This window comes from Asterias rubens, chromosome 5 (genome assembly GCF_902459465.1).
Source record: "Asterias rubens chromosome 5, eAstRub1.3, whole genome shotgun sequence".
NCBI lineage: Eukaryota > Metazoa > Echinodermata > Asteroidea > Forcipulatida > Asteriidae > Asterias > Asterias rubens.
In genome coordinates, this window is record NC_047066.1 from 8,331,265 (window position 1) to 8,348,321 (window position 17,057).

At 39.2% G+C, this 17,057-nt stretch overlaps 2 protein-coding genes across 2 annotated transcripts in view; one reads left to right on the forward strand and one right to left on the reverse strand.

The window, feature by feature from the left end:
• Window positions 1-2,163: 2,163 nt before the first annotated feature.
• LOC117289903 (coiled-coil domain-containing protein 92-like) lies at window positions 2,164-8,531 on the reverse strand. Its single transcript, XM_033771105.1, has 3 exons — window positions 8,389-8,531; window positions 6,695-6,909; window positions 2,164-3,959 (listed from the first exon to the last, which is right to left on the reverse strand). Exons 2-3 carry the CDS (start codon window positions 6,864-6,866, stop codon window positions 3,148-3,150), a joined length of 984 nt encoding a protein of 327 aa, XP_033626996.1. The 5' UTR covers window positions 6,867-6,909; window positions 8,389-8,531; the 3' UTR covers window positions 2,164-3,147.
• A 428-nt stretch (window positions 8,532-8,959) lies between these two features.
• The window catches only part of LOC117289965 (pre-mRNA-processing-splicing factor 8), a 43,873-nt gene continuing 35,775 nt past the window's right edge, over window positions 8,960-17,057 (forward strand). Inside the window, exons 1-7 of the mRNA XM_033771173.1 lie at window positions 8,960-9,030; window positions 10,984-11,120; window positions 11,957-12,125; window positions 13,153-13,317; window positions 15,339-15,554; window positions 16,003-16,215; window positions 16,760-16,885. Coding sequence (XP_033627064.1) covers window positions 11,003-11,120; window positions 11,957-12,125; window positions 13,153-13,317; window positions 15,339-15,554; window positions 16,003-16,215; window positions 16,760-16,885 — 1,007 coding nt within the window. The 5' untranslated portion in view covers window positions 8,960-9,030; window positions 10,984-11,002. The remainder of the gene's footprint in view (window positions 9,031-10,983; window positions 11,121-11,956; window positions 12,126-13,152; window positions 13,318-15,338; window positions 15,555-16,002; window positions 16,216-16,759; window positions 16,886-17,057) is intronic.

Below are 17,057 nucleotides of genomic sequence, written 5' to 3' on the forward strand. Positions count from 1 at the left end.
AGAGTGCTTACATTCCCTTTTAAAGGCAGTGGACACTATTGGTAACAACTCAAAATATTTATTAGCATAAAACTCTTCTTGGTGACGAGTAATAGGGAGAGGTTGATGGTATAAAACATTGTGAGAAACGGCTCCCTCTGAAGTGCCATAGTTTTTGAGAAAGAAGTAATTTTCCACGAATTTGATGTCGAGACCTCAGATTTAGAACTTGAGGTCTCGAAATCAACCATCTAAACGCACACAACTTCGTGTGACAAGGGTGTTTTGTCTTTCATTATTATCTCGCAAGTTCGCTGGCCGATTGAGCTCAAATTTTCAAAGGTTTGTTATTTTATGCATATGTTGAGATACACCAAGTGAGAGTACTGGTCTTTGACAATTACCAATAGTGTCCACTGCCTTTAATTGCAAGAGTACTTACCTAACGCTTACATTCCCTTTTAATGACATTAATAGCGAGTGCTGGTAAAACACAAGGCCGTAACATGTTGCCGTTTGCACTGTGACGTTATTGAACAAGGCACTTATACCCATAATTAATGCTCTTTACTTATTGAGACATTGCGCCAAATGAAGCGGCCTTAGATTGTACTCACAAGCACCGCGTTCACACTTGATCCTGCTATAGGAGGATCAAAGGAGGATCTGATCTCGAAAGGGCGATCAAATGGAGATCACCGGCTAGTGTGAACGCGATCAGGAACAGGATCAGATCCTACTTTCGGACCTCCCTTATTGCGAGATCAAAGGGAGATCAGAACCCGCAAAGGCGATCAAAAAAACAAGTGTGAATCAGATCGAGATCAGATCTTGCAATTTAAGCTGCGCACATTGTGTCAGGTCAAAAACAAGCTCAAACGGTGAATTTATTTAAGACTAAGTTAAAAACACATTTATTTTTGCAATTGCCTTCAGTACTTCTCTCTGTATCAACTAAATTTTGCTTTTGTATTTACTTCACATCTCTATTAACTTTTACTTCTCTTTTGTTTTCATCTCAAAGCGCATAGAGACTTTTCTGTGATTGTGATATGCACTATACAAACATGATTCATTATCATAAACAAATACCCGCAAATCAAGAAGATGTAAACAATGCTTTGCCTACCAGTCATCGTCCGTGGCCGGCCACATTCAATGACGTTTGCCGTCAGCTGAACTGAACTTTCCGTTTAACTATGCGAGATCGATGCGAGATCGATGCGAGATCGAAATCAAGTGTGAACGCGGCACAGAAGTGCTTGATCTCGCTTTCGGGATCTGATCCTCCTTGGATCCTTGTAGGAGGATCAAGTGTAAACGCGGTGAAGGGGGTTGAGAAAGTTTAAGGAATGGTCTAAGTGCTTTCAGATGCATAATTGAGTAATTTTCAGTGCCTTTAACATTTGAGTGAGAAATTATCTTTTTTTCTCTCAAAAACTACGTTACTTATATAGAGGGAGCCGTTTCTCACAATGTTTTATACTATCAACGGCTCTCCATTGCTCGATCGTTACCATGTAGTTTTGTATTCTAACAAATGTTTTGAGTAGTTGCCAATTGCTTTCAGTGCCTTTAACATTTTAGTAAGAAATTATTTGTTTTTCTCAAACACTACGTTACTTATAGAGGAGCCATTTCACACAATGTTTTATACCATCAACAGCTCTCTGTTGCTCGTTACCAAGAACGTTTGTACGCTAAAAATTATTTTGGGTAGTTACCAATAGTGTCCAGAGCCTTTAAGAACCCAGTATTGTTAGTCTATTATGTAATGATCCTTCGATATCTTTTCATTTACTTTTTGAAAGTCTTCCATGGCAAGTGTGCACATTTTCAAAAAGGAATTCTTAAATAAGAAATAAATATATTTTTAGGGAGTAACACAATAATTTATTTCTTAGAATTCGTGCTGAAATAAATATTTCTATTATTTTAAGAACATCATTTTAAGCAGTGTGGACTGTCCCTCTCAATACAAAATAAAATTCCAGGCCCGACAGTGTCAGAGTTTGTCCTAACCACAAAATATATCAAACTCGTGTTTGGAATTACATGGAAGCCATGCTGCCATGTGCCCAATTTCATAAAGCCTGTAAGCATAAAAACTTGCTATTAAAATAGACAAATCTTGCCCAACAGAAACTGGTTACCAGCCAAAATTACATCGATCCAACTACTGCCCCACTATTTTCTTTTCTTAACAGCTTATGAGATTGGGCCAAGGTCTTGGCAATGGTCCGTTTTTTTTTTTGCCAATACCTTAGAAATAGTTGAAAAAACAGCTGAAGCATTAAAGTTGTTCTATAACAGTTTCTTTTAATGTGCCTTGCAAAACTGAAATAAGTAAATCATTGTGTATGAAATCGTTGAAGAAAACAAACATACAATGTTCATGATTGATTGTATGGTGTATTAACTAAAAACCAATGATTTTTCATAATTTAGGCTGTTTTTTTTTAAAAACCTCTATTAAAGCTCCTATAATGTTTGTGGCACATTTGACTTTCCAGTTTGTTTCGTAACAAGAATTTGTGTTTTGAGAGTCTGTGTTAAAAGCAAAAAAAATTGCTTTTTTATGCGATATTATTATTACCAATTCCACTATATGATAAGTAACCAATTTGTCTCCCGCTCCCAGTAGCAGGTTTTGGTGTAGCACACCATATCAATAGAGTCACTAAATTATGCAAAGTTGCGCATGACTGATGTCCTTTCAAAATTGAAGGTAATACGTCATCTTCTATGATATCAATGGGCGGGGAACACTTCTCCTACAAATTATGATTAGTGATAGAATTACTAGAGCATGATTGAGCACCAGTGAGAATAACACAATGGGAAAAGCTTACATTGCTTTACATGACACACTGTTTTTTTAATCAAGCACTTTGCGATCAACAAAACACATATTATTATTTGTAATATTCTAAAGTCTCCATTAGTGCATTTGTTTTCCTAACCATCTTGGGTGAGTGACAACTCTAATCGCTGGGTTTTAATTTATGATATTTGATAATTTGTTAAAATTTTGCAATATTATTAAAATCAACAAAACTGCAACATGTGCTAAAAATGTAACATGTGACATAATTTAAAAAAAATCCACAGATGCATTAAAAGGCACACACTTAAATATATATACTTTTTTGGATAAATAGCGGTGTATCAGTCAGTTTTGGACTGTTCAATCTGTCGCAAGTCATTCTCAACTGAACATACTTTCTCCACGGCAAGGGTCTCCTTCGAGGAAATCTCAAACTCAGAGCTGGACCTGTGAAGGGTCCTCTTAGCAAACATCGGATGTTTCTCTGGTCTGTGTCTCCCGTCCTCGAGGTGCGGAGCGATAGGTGGCAAGATGGGTGGAGCCGGTTTGGCGTTAATGTCTTGATCGCGGCCAGCTGCATTGGCGAGAAACGGTCGAAGGTCCATGATTTCCGTCCGTGAGCGTGCGATCGGTCGGTGGGGACTGGCCGAACCCGAGTGTCTCGTCGTGACAATGAACTGTTTTGTCGCGGCGTCGGCCGTACACTCCAGTACGTCTGCGTTCTCAATACTCGCTGGGTGGACGGCGCGCAAGTGTCCCCTTAAGTTCTCCCCGGGTAGCAACCCGATGGAGCTGGATCGCACTTTATGTCGGCGGACATGATGCGGTTTATCTTTCGGTGGTACGGGACTTCCAATTCTTTCAGCCGGACTGGTATCGTCCCTTGCCTGATGTCTTAGCTTCAGTTGATGTAACTGGGTTGTCATGTAAGCTAAACTGTTGGAGCGCTGCTCAAGCTCACTGGTCATCCCTGATATTTTGCTCTGGTACTGTTTGATTTCATCCTGGTGTCGTCGATCCTGTATCTTAGCCTGCTGCTCAAGGATGATGATCTTGGAATCACGTTTCTGGACTTGCATCTCCGCCTCTAAATAGTCTTTGGTCTTTTCTCGCAGCTGAGCCTCCAAAAGTTTTTGCTGTTTCTCATAAAATTCTGTGGAATTAAAACAAAAACATCTTAATTTCAGGGTGACTGTTTGGTAGACTTTTATCTTTATAAATTTATTAGTACAATGAAGGTGAATATAATAGCATTGACTTAAATGACATCCACCAATCACTTCAAAAATATCTGGATAGTGTCCACATTGGCGGCTGTCAGCTATGGTGTTCAGTAGCATAAAACCTTACTTTGTAACGAGTAATGGGGAGAAGTTGATGGTGTAAAACATTGTGAGAAACGGCTCCCTCTGAATTAACGTAGTTTTTGAGAAAGAAGTAATTTTCCACGAATTTGATTTTGAGACCTCAGATTTAGATTTTGAGGTCCCCAAATCAAGCATCTGCAAGCACACAACTTTGTTTGACAAGGGTGTTTTTTCTTTCATTATTATCTCCCAACTCCAACTACCAATTGAGCTCAAATTTTCACAGGTTTGTTGATTTATGCATATGTTGAGATACATCAAGTGAGAAGACACACAGGTGCTAGTTCAGACAAAGCCGTATTTTATCCCCAAAAAGGGAACTGTCCGCCAGAAATCTCAAGTTTGTAATAAAATAAAATAAGTAAAAGCGAAATCTTTAATGAGTCGTATTTCTCTGTACGCCGAAATTTTTTAGTGCACATGAAGCCTTTATCAGCCCCCTTTCTATAAAACTCCAGGTTAAAATTCTCATGAAACCAAAAAACATAAAAATTTAGTTGAGAAGTGTTTACACAAAATCTATGTGAAGTCAGAAACATTCATCTGCTTGGATTGTTTGATAGAATTTTTTTTTTTTCCCAAAACACTTCATTTGAGCATTTGTTGCCCACAGTTTGAAAGAAAGGTCATAAAAAATGTCCATGAGGTTTTAGTTCTTTGTCAATTAATGAACAATGGCTCAACAAGATGTATTTGTGCTGCATCCTGACAGTAATGTTAATCTTATTGACTTCATTGTAATAACCCGTGATGTGGAAACCTGCGTTGTGATTGCCATGGCAACGTTTGACAGAGAGTTTATTGTTTACTCAGCCTCCCTTGTAATATGAGGTTGTTGTATTGTCAAACTAATTAGTGACAGTCATTTACATTTGTCAGGGGACGGGTGAAATGTGGTCCAATAAACTGATCATCCAAAAAGATGACGCATGCAATGACGCAACTTGGATGGTGCTTGACAACCTAAAACAACAGGCACTTGTCTCAATATGCATCATATGGAGCCAGCTCCAGGGCTCAATTTCAACCAGCCTGTAAGCACAAAAACTTGCTTAGCACAGAAAAATATTGCTTAGCAGAAACTGCTTACCAGCCAAAAGTCCATAAAGGTTGTTGTTGTGATTGTTGCCACTCCCATATTTTTGTTGCTTAGCATACAAATTTGCTAAGCAGTATTTTTATATTAACAGGGACAGCTTTATGAAAATAGGCCCAATCCTGGAATTTCATCTGAGGGCCATTGCCATTTTTATATTGCAAAAGGCACTTAGATAATCTACTAGGGTTTGGGGGGGGGCTTCTGAAGGGGCATAAAGGCATGTAATTCCAGGCCTGCTGAACATTTTCTTGCTTGCGCATCTTGAGGTGGAAAATTAATTATTCATAGCTGCAACACAGAGATGTGTGTGTGGCTGGCTGGAAGGGGGGGGGGGGGCATTAAGCACGATGCTGGGTGTACTCACTTTTTAAGGGGTTGGGGTGAATAAATGAAGACCAAGAAGATGAGAGATGAAAAATCATCTAGTGATTTTGTATTTTGTTAATTTTGAGGATTGCATTTATTCAAATTTTGCAAATTATTTAGCAGTACACACAACTTTCAACAGGCAAAAATTAAATTGTGATTTTGACAGGTACCAAAAGATGTTGAGACACAGCTTGAGATTTCTGATCTCGAAATCAGGAGTGTTGGGTTTGAATCCCACTCATGTGGCCTGTGGAATTAATTTCCCTCAGGACGTAGTCTTGGATCCAAGACCATGTTGCACACAAATATGACATTAAGGTTAACATGCAAGTACCCTGCACACTGTACAAACTGGCAGTGAATAAACATAGAGGGCGCTGTGTACTTTTGTGACCCAGGGACATTTTGTAAAGATGGGTCTTAACTTTTTCTCACTTTTGTTCACAAACACCATGGTCTTGAAACCAATACTACTCAGGACGCAGAAAACAATAGACTATACCTAGGATGACAACAGAGTACAGACCCCTAAATAAATGTTATCTAAATAAATGTTATCTGATATATTATTACAAATTATGCACAAAATTATGCAGAACACAATGTGTGCATTTTTTACAAAGCCATTTGCATGTTTGATTTAGAAATTGTCTGGTACAATGATATGCTTGATCACAAGTTAAATTTGAATTTCTCAGACTATTGAGACAGTTGCTTTGTCATTTATGATTAGGAGCAAGCTTTCACATAGTTAACATAAGGACACAATTCTGAATGGATGCGTATGACACAAAGGTACCTGGGTTTGCTCATCCAGAGGTTGCTCTATGCAAAACCTTGCCCCGAACCTTTCGAAATAGCAATGGTCTAAGGAATACAAATTTAAGTAGTACATTGTGACTAAGCAAGTAATTCTACCTGACATTATTCAAATCCTTGTAACTTGTAAATGACTTATTGAGTTGGGGGTTGCGAGGAGTTATCAGAACTCCCCCTACCCCATCCAATCCCCCCCCCCCCAAAAAAAAAAAAAAGAATATTCATACTACTGACCTTCATCAGGTGAGCCACTCTTCATGGCAAGTTCAAAGGTCAACTCTGCGCATTTCTTCTGCAGTTTCTGCAGCTCCTGGTGCAGTCCCTGCAGCGTCTTGGCGTGCTCCTGTTGCATAAACAGGACCGAGCTCTCCGCATTGCGCAGCTGCACGGTGAGAGGTGCGGCCATCTTGGAAAAGTGTTTTTTTTCCGTCACTCTCGCTGGCTCATATCTGTTGGCAAAAAACACAGAGGGCACTTATTATTTTTCTATAAAGTCAAACAAAAAATTTGATGCTATTTCCAAAACATAAAACAATAAACATGAAGCGTTAAAGGGGCACGGACGTCATGATTGTAACAGGCGTGTGGCTGTACTTGTAATTATGAACTCTGACCCAGTTACTGCATGATGCGTGCTGGCCGCCACAGCACAAAGGGAGGCGCCTGGATGTGATTTCTCTACAAAAATGGTAAGGTGGCTCACTTGAATTTGATAATGGTAGGCTTAGGGACATCCCTACTAATATCATACATGTATATCCACAATTTTTTTACAGAATTCACATCCAAACAATTCACAGTGTTATTCTATTGTGATGAGATGACCAGCGCGTACATGTGCAGTAGCTGGGCTAGAGTCAAGTATATGTATCGTGTAAAGCCAAAGGCCTGAAAATGGTCTAGTTGCAATAATCGCCATCAGGAGAATGGAGGGTTACAAGTATCGCAACTAGAAATGGTCACGATGACAGTGGGACTTTAACTGGAGATTTAGGTGTTCTTCCTTTATGCTGACAAATACAAGGCCTCTTCAAAAACAAAACTAAAAAGTGCTCAAGGCTATGTCTACCAACAACTTCAGGCCTCAAATTTTATCTTTTAGAGCGCAAGGCCATTTTCATTTTGTGGGTAATAATGAAGAGTCACCGAGGCAAAAACCCAAGGAAAAAAAAACAGAGCAATAACAGAGGGCTGAGGCCATGGCCTCCGTTTTAATCCAGGCTTGTCTAACTGTCTCATAAATGTTTTGATTAAAAACAAATTACCTTGAATTTATGGCAGTGACAAATAACCCCCTTCATCGAAAAATAATTTTTAATAAAGGTAAATTATGAAGGCAATCACACCAAAAAATCATAGCAATTTGACAAAGAAAAACATTTTCGAGCAAGAGAAGCTGAAACCAGCATTTTACATAATATTGCTATTGAGACCCTCAAAAAAAAAGCAGCTTCCATGTATACAGTATAATATTACGTGGTTAGGAAAATTGTTTTTTTAACATTAAAATTTAGTTCTCGGAAATTGGAATGTAAGCCAAAATCATTTGTTTAGTTTAGATTAAAAATAATTGTCAAGGCAAGCATGTCAAAAAATATTTACCACTACAAAACTTTACAATTCAACAATATTCGAAAAATTTGTTTATCATTTATGTGATGACAATACTATACTAGTAAAATATTGAAAACAATGACACCACCACTGAAACAATTTTCAAATTTAAAACAATATAGCTAGCTACCGCCTTTCCTTTCCATGGTAGACATAATTTTATGAGACGAATCATGCAGGCAGATTGGAATTGGATTGGATGGTTGAATTGAAATTATTATGAAAATTTATCAACACAAACAAATCATGTTTTTAATAAATATCTTTACAAAAAAACATTGCACACAAATGAAATATTAAATAAATCAACAAACCGGTATCATCTTGATTTGGGTGAATTCGTGATTAATTTCCCATTCCAAATTACAGTATGATCCTTGAAATGGCTGGCACATTCACATCGTAGCAGACATTAATACAATAATGCCCCCTGTCCTCCAGTATATGTAGTTATGTAGCAAAAATGTATTTATAATGTAACAACTGGTACTCTGCCAATAATGTATTGAGGTAAAGTGTGAGCATGGAACCAGTGCTCATCTCCAACACAACAACACGTCTGAGTAAATAAAGGCTGCTAGTCTTTCTTCGTGCACATTTTCCTGTGGCATGTTGGGCAGGGACGAAAAAACGTAAGTTCTTGGTGATTTTGATGTATAAAGCATTATTTCTTAATTTTGAATTTCTATTTTTTTGAGGGAAAGGGGAAAAGGATAGTGTAACGTTCTTTAGCTAAACAGCATTACTGTTTGCTTTCCTCGCTGCATGGAATCTTGAAAAGAGACTAGTGCTTGAAAAGTCACGTGACACAATAGTCTGGCTTCAGATGAAGCGTGTATATTTTGTTCATTGTGTTCCGCAGCTAGCATCGCATTTAAAGTAATGCGCAAGTAGGCGGCGGAAATCAGACGTAAGTTATCAAACGTGGGGAAGCTGCACGCACAACCACAGAACAGGTAAATCCAAGTTTTTAAAGGATTTTTTCTTCAAAATACAAATGGCATTTTCAAAAATGTTATGATAACCTGCATTGATAATTAATCATGTTTTACATATGAGGTATTTTTTGCATGTTTAAAAACAATGAACGTACTTAATGTTCTGACGTTCCCTCTTCGTTTTATCACAAGACGACAAAAATGTTCAAACTTTTCAACAAAAGTGTATGGACAAGTCGTGTATTTCCGACAGTGAAGGTTGCATGGCAGTTGGCCTTGCTTTTTCTGCAGTTGCAGCCTAAATTCAGAATACCTTGCAACTCAAAAAAGATAATGGAGAAGCAAGCAGGGGCGGGAGGCGGGAGGGGTACTAGTGGCCTGGGGTTGGGGATGTACTGACTATAGCGACTTGGCAATGATGCAAGGGCGTTCCCTGGGGCGAGGGGGTATATCATGGTGGGTGGGTTTACTTTACTCCTAGAACTATTTCTGTTTCGTCCGGCTATCGTCTCCCTTAACCTCATAGACGAACATCTCTCACGCGCTTAACGACCCATGGTTAAATGAATTTTGGAATCAGAAATCTCCCTATTTTTTTTTTTTAATCTTGTCAAAATTAGGCTCTATATGTCCTTTGATATATCAATGTGCGCGGTGGCGACCAGAGAATCCACCCCGCAATCTCAAAAATTGTTAAAAATGATAAATTCTTACCGTAATTTTCGGATTCCCTATCTACTGTACGTGTTTATATTCCTCTGCCAACAATAATTGAAAATTACCCGACCTCATTTTGCGAGAGTGCGTCACGAGAGGACCGGTACGATCCGTGATTTGTGTACAAAACATACACGGAACCATGAAGCTCGTACAGGGTACCAGTATGTACACTTTTTGCACACAGCCGCGGCATTTCCATTGTTGTACCATAGAGCAATGATCAAGTTTTTCTTGTTGTTGGTAATAAAGTAAATAAAAGAAAATCTTCTAATAATAGATCTGTATAATGTTTTAATTATTTAATGTTTTAATTGTTTTTTTTTAACCTTTTATTTTGAATAAATTGAAGACAACTGCTAGCTGGCTGCACATAGAGTCGTACTCATATAGTTTGTTTTTTACACATAGTCTCGAGATAGTCACTAACAGATGTTTCTGCAGGTATGGCTTCACTGGAACACCACACTTCTATCAAATATTATTGATAAATAGAAATGATCAATAACTATAGAATCGCAGGAATTATACAGGAGAGTATGTGTAAACATGACAGTAACGGAGATCGGCGGCTCAACCGTCGACTTGTCTTGGCCATCCGTCGAGTTGTCTCAAAGTCGAGTTGTCTGAACCGTCGAGTTGTCCGAGCGGACGAGTTGTCTGACATTCTTTTCAAAAAGAGTGAACAAATTTCAATAAGATGGCTAGTTGCGATAATGTAACCCTCCTTCACGAGGGCGAAGCCGGAGGGTCATGAGGTATTCTTGAACGAAAAACGGGAATTTGGTCCAACACATACAATTTCGACAGCTAGTCAATAGATTTGCTCCATTCAAAACACCATTGACAAAATAGTTTGAAGAAAAAGGACAAAAACCAGATCCCGGAGCGAATTTCCAGGTTCATATTTTGAGCCTGTCGCATCTCACGTTTTTTGCAAATGCTTTATTTTTCTGTCACCAAGCACTGAGCCTATTGGATTGACGAACTGCCAAGCCGCGGCCGAGTTGGACGGAACCATTCTGTGAAAGGGGTGTTACAAGGCAGTGCGTGCGCGTTATATGGGTGAACGGCGGGCATTGTAAACGGACAGCGCATATGACTGCCACACCTTGTAACCCTCCGGCTTTGCCGTCGGGAGGAGGGAGGAGTTTTAAGGATGTTTGTCTGTAAAAAAAGAGAGATAAACGCTTATGATTCAATCAGAGTAAATACTTCTATTTTTGGATGTATTTATTTGTTTGTACTTATTAGCTAACTGCCAGACTCAGAGATGGCGGCCCTGCTTGGGGGCTACGGCATACCCCCTCCACCAGGTACCTACGTCCAGCCAAATGTGCCTCCTCAGCAGATTCCAAGCTATATGACGGAGGAAAAATTACAAGAAAAAGGTACACTTTCATGTCTGTTAGCTTCGTTTTTTAAAGGACAAGACCACCAAGGCATTTTCTCCTTGGTAAAGGGCAATATACGAGGAAATCTTAAATTTCTACTGTAGCATTTAAAGGGTACCAAGGCAATGATCGTGGGGCATAGAGGCAATCCCCATTGATGCTCCATGAAGTATCAGGCCTGCACATTGTCTCAATGCAAAGTTTGTGGAACCATTTGTTGCTCCTCCATAGATGAGATCAAAAGCTTCAGTGATGCTGTTTTGGGTAGTGACAAACTAAATCAACGGGATACTTTTTGACGATAGAGGGCGTCCCACTCACCACTTCTTTTCTATTGCTCTAGTCACTTTGAACAGTGGAAAAGGACTAGGCCTAATTTCATGGACCTACTTCATTCGGAATTAATAATAATGATGAGACTTGTAATGCGCACATATCCACCCTGCTGGGTGGGTGTTCACGGCGCAGTACAACCAAAAACAAAATAAAAACAAAGAAAAATAGTCACAACAAAATTAGTCCTTGAAAACCTGTGACATAAGATAAGTTTTGAGAAGAGATTTGAATTTTGTGGTACAAAGACAAGATCTAAGGTTAAGTGGTAGAGAGTTCCAGAATTGGGCACTTACTCCCCATAGACTTATGTGCCTTAGAGGGTGCTGTTAGCAATGAATTCAGTTGCACAAAATTGATTAAGGATTGGTTACTTCATTTCTAAATTTATATAAAGCATTTTTGAGAAAAAGGGCGTAGGTCCTTCTTGCTTTTTAGAATACTTTTTTTTATGAAAGCATTTCTTTCAGATTCAAAACATTATTTTTTTTCTCCACCAGCTCGAAAATGGCAGCAGCTACAGTCCAAACGTTACGCCGAGAAGCGGAAGTTTGGCTTCGTGGATGCTCAGAAGGAGGACATGCCCCCTGAGCATGTCCGCAAGATCATCCGCGACCATGGAGACATGACCAACAGGAAATTCAGACACGACAAGAGAGTGTATCTTGGGTGAGTCAACTTTTGATAGATATTATGTTTAACAGCACCCTTAACCCCTTAGACGATGTGACCTGTGACATCACATGTTTACAAAAGAGCCACAGAGCCTGGACTTCCTGCAGGCATGATTTGTACACAGCTCAATGGAAGAAAATATAAAATCTTATATTTTATGGAGATTGCACTGTCTAATTCTTATCAACTTTTGATATGATGAAAGGGGGCACACATCTCAAAACTTGTCCAGCTTTTACTTTCATAACTCTTGGTTTGATGTGGAAATTATGACACAAAATGTCAACTTTCCCATAGAACCAGTGTAGTACAGTGCCTGCCAGAATACTTAAAGAATGTACAAGGTCACACTTAATGTAAACAAAGATCACATGGTCTATTGGCTAGAAACCCTCCTGGGCCCAAATTCATAAAGCCTGAAGTCACAAAAACTTACCAAGCAAAGAAAAACATTGCTTAACAGAAACAGGTTAACAACCTTAAGTTTCATTGTCGTGACTGGTGCCCCACACAAACTTTATTAGCAAAGAAATTTGTCAAGCAGTATTTTCTGCTAAATAGCTTTATGAAATTGGGTCCTGCTTTCTGAACAATACTCCACACTGTGGTACCTCGACAACAAACACCCATCATCCAGAGCTTAAATTTTTGGGGAAAATCCAAAAGGTCTCAAGACTTGGAGCTCAGAATCAATACTGAATTGGGTTTTTATTTACCGGACCTAAATAAAAATGTGAAGAGACTACAAATCAAAATGAGAAAAAGGTTTTATCATCTGAACTGTTTTGTTCAAACAAAACACCAACTCTTCTGTTTTATGGTCGATACTCAGCAGGATTGAAAGATATTTGTGAGACTCGACTTCAACATTTGAACATCATTCTTTTGAGGCAAAGATGTTGAATTGTAAAGGAACCCAAGACCGCCAGACTCGTCTTATCTTGAGTTTACTGGCCCAACACTGGAATCACTGGCCTTTTCAAGTTTTCAAAATGTGTGCATTTTGTTTTATTTTGTTCAGAGCGCTTAAGTACATGCCCCATGCCGTGCTGAAGCTCATTGAGAACATGCCCATGCCCTGGGAGCAGATTCGTGACGTCAACGTTCTATATCACATCACCGGTGCCATCTCTTTTGTCAACGAGGTCGCGAGGGTCATCGAACCCGTCTACATAGCACAGTGGGGGTGAGTAGTAAGACTTGCATTGCCACCGTTGTCGTATTCTCTGTACACTAGCTGATGATACTACAGTCGACTCCCGTTATAACGAGGTCCGCCGGACTGGCCCATTTTCCTCGTATTATCCGAACCTCGTTATAAACGCAGCGCGCTAAATATAGATACACACGTCATCATTGTGCATGCACACAACACGTGTACGTGCATACACATTGTACACAACACGTGTACGTGCATATACACTTGTGTTAGCCTGCACGGAGCTGTTTGCTTATCAGAACAGCTATTACGAGCATCTTGTACACAAGAATATCATTGCTAAATGTCTTTTATTGAGTGATTAATCAGGGAAATGTAATATTTTGTACAATTTATGATAACAATATAGCAAAGAGATGTCAACTTGCCGTTCAGAGCGAGTGGATTCTGCCGCGTAGCGCATGGTATGAACATGATGCATGCACTGAACGTTCATTTTCGTTGGTGATCGACATGGAGTATCATGATAACAGCATGTCAAGCGTGGGACACCAGCGAGATGTTTCTGGAGTTCCGTTGCACATGGACTGAAGGGAGTGATGATTGTATAAAGGAGCTTGTTTCAGTTGTTTGCCGTTTCCTTTTTTGGCTGTTCCGATCCAGTTGTTTTGTTTCATTTTTCAATTTCTCCTTTTAATTCTTATAACAGTATTTAATTCATTAAATCTTTGTGTATCTGTGTCTTTTAAAATAATTTTCTATTTGATTTATATTATTGATTTAATAAAATCTTTGCGTATCTGTGTCTTTTAAACCATCTCTATCTTTTGATGTGATTGAATTAAATATTCCGGACGGGCAACCTTTGTTTTTTTCTTTCTTTTCTTAAAAAAAAACATTTTTGGAAACGGGGGAATCTTCATTCATTGAATTGTTATTATTGAATTAATAATAATATTTTTAATTGAAAAAGGGGCTCTACTAAAAAAAAAAACTCGAACAGCGGTGACGTTTTTGAAGTTTTGCATGGATGATACGAGCAAGGAATAATCATTAGAACCCCCAAATACTGCCGAGTGCGTTCGCCGACATGAATTTATTAAGTAAGCGGCATGTTTTTGAAATTGAGAAGGATTGTCGTCAGTGACTAAACCGTTGGTGGTTTTGAGCCACGCGCGTGATTTAAGCCATTCTATTGTCTGCTTGGGTAAACCAGTCCGTTGAATAGACTGGTGGCACTCTACGAGCACCATGCAATTATCACCTCTATTGTATTGATCATGGGGTTTAAGGGCTTCATGTCATTTCTCAACCTTGACGAAGGTAAGCTTTTTTTACACACTTATTCCAGGCCCTCGCTACAAACGTCTGAAAACAATACATTTTGTCTCCAAGGGACCGCAAAATTACCTCGTTATAACCGTGTTCTCGCTACTTCCGTGCTCGTATTATCCATATTTTAATGCATTGAAACACGCACGGGGCAGTTCGGGACCGGCAAAAAACCTCGTTATAACCGGAACCTCGTTACATGCGAGCTCGTAATAACGGGAGTCGACTGTATATCCTTGTCTAATTCTGTAAAAGAGGAACCAAACTATATTTCAATATGGTCTTAGTTTGATCACATTGGTATAAATTGAGCCAGCATCACACGCTGCTACTGCTGCCAAAACCAAGTATCTTTGGAGTCAACACCAAGCGTGTCAACGTCATGTCGTCTAGAATTTTCACTACACCGTTTGGAACATCAGGACATTGACTGCCAAAATGGCGCAACCAAGACTCTTGTGATGATGGTTCCAGGTGAATTTTGGATCAATAGGATATAAACAAAAAAGCTGTGACATAAAGACATAAAAACAATTGTCCCAATTTCTATTATGTGGAGAAAATAAACTACTTGGTAAATATCTACCGTGAATCTTGCTTGGCAAATAGTGCTTTTGCCTAAAGAGGCTACATTTCTTTACTTTTTATTTTGAGTCACACTTGCTGTGGCTGCTGTTTTAATTTATTTTCAATTTCATTTATCTTGTTTACCCTAGAACCATGTGGATTATGATGAGACGTGAGAAGCGTGACCGTCGTCACTTCAAGCGTATGCGCTTCCCTCCCTTTGATGATGAAGAGCCCCCTCTGGATTACGCTGACAACATCCTGGACGTTGAGCCGCTTGAGCCAATCAACATGGAGCTTGACCCTGAGGAAGACGGACCGGTGTATGAATGGTTCTACGATCACAAGCCACTGATTGACTCAGTGTAAGTAACAGGGGATGCTAGGCTTGGGTGGTTTGGCGCTTTTCAACAGTTTAATATTCAAATATCAAGTTATAAACCATAAGGGCTAAATTGTGTGAATTTTAAATAGTTTGGGGTGAACCATGACAAATTTACTAGAGCGAGATTTGAACCAATAACCTCCGGTTGAATGTGCTAGTGCACTACCAACTATACTTTCTATCCCTATTTTGTTGATTTTTGTTTTTTTCTTTGTTCAACCCCAAATTAGTTCAACATTCAAACAGGTCTAATACGATTATAAATGTCTGCAGGAGCTTGTCTATCATTCAAAACCAGAGTGGATGACATTAAACAGTCAGACAGCAGAAATGCATTTCTTATTATCAGTCCGTTTTTGGGTTTTTTTTTTTTTCACCGTTTACATTTCAAATCTAAACCACCTATTTTTGGTTCTATTTGATTTCAGGAACGTCAACGGGACCAGTTACAAGAGCTGGCGTCTGACCCTTCCCATGATGTCCACAGTGTATCGTCTTGCCAACCAGCTTCTTACAGACCTTGTCGATGAGAACTACTTTTATCTCTTTGATCTCAAGTCATTCTTTACCTCCAAGGCCCTCAACATGGCCATCCCGGGAGGGCCAAAGTTTGAGCCTTTGGTGCGGGATGCAACCCTCCTGTAAGTCGAACCATTTTGTTGTTGCTATATGTCTCATTCCTTGTCAGGGCTCGTTCAAAATTTTCATCATTTTATATGGTCGTACAGAAAGGATTTGGAGCTGGGCCCAATTTCATAGAGCTTCTTAAGCAGCTAATTTTGCGAACAAAATTAGCAGATTACCAGTAAGAAAAAGTGCATGGGAAATGGTATTGTTGCAGGTAACCTTATTGTGATGAATTGTGCTTGGCTACTTTTTCTGCTTAAGCAGCTCCACGATTTTGGGGCCTGAGTTTTAGAAATACTTTGCTGTTACACCACTTTACACCACTAGTAGTCTAGCATTCTCCGGAAGACAAGCAGAGTATACTGTTAGAAATGTTGTGACCACACCGGCTCTTTTTAGAGCCAACACTCCCACAAAAGAAATTTACACATGGTTGTACCCGCAAGCTGATTTATTTATAGTTTCTTCCTGTCCAAACCATGCAAAGCTTCAAAGAATACTTACTTTACTGTTTGGTTTTCATATTTTTGGTTTGAAAATTGTTTTTTGATTTGACAGAGATGAAGACTGGAATGAGTTTAACGATGTGAACAAGATCATCATCAGGCAACAGATTCGCACAGAGTACAAGATTGCCTTTCCCTATCTGTACAACAACCTGCCGTACTTCGTACAGCTCACATGGTAAGTGCCACAGGTGTAAAGCTAAATGATAAAAATAGTGGCTTCTTATATAGCTCACATATCTGTCACTTAACATGCAGTATTTCCTGAAAGGTATGTGCGACTACGTTGACACCGGGCGGACCTCTTCTCTTTTCCCGTAAGTGCACTGGGTTCGTTACACAACTATATG

Bases quoted from the DNA above. Each gene is read 5' to 3' on its own strand.
- LOC117289903 (XM_033771105.1), bottom strand. From the start codon at position 6,866: ATGGCCGCACCTCTCACCGTGCAGCTGCGCAATGCGGAGAGCTCGGTC. The intron at 3,960-6,694 runs GTCAGTAGTATG...TTAATTCCACAG, and splicing joins GAGTGGCTCACCTGATGAAG to AATTTTATGAGAAACAGCAA.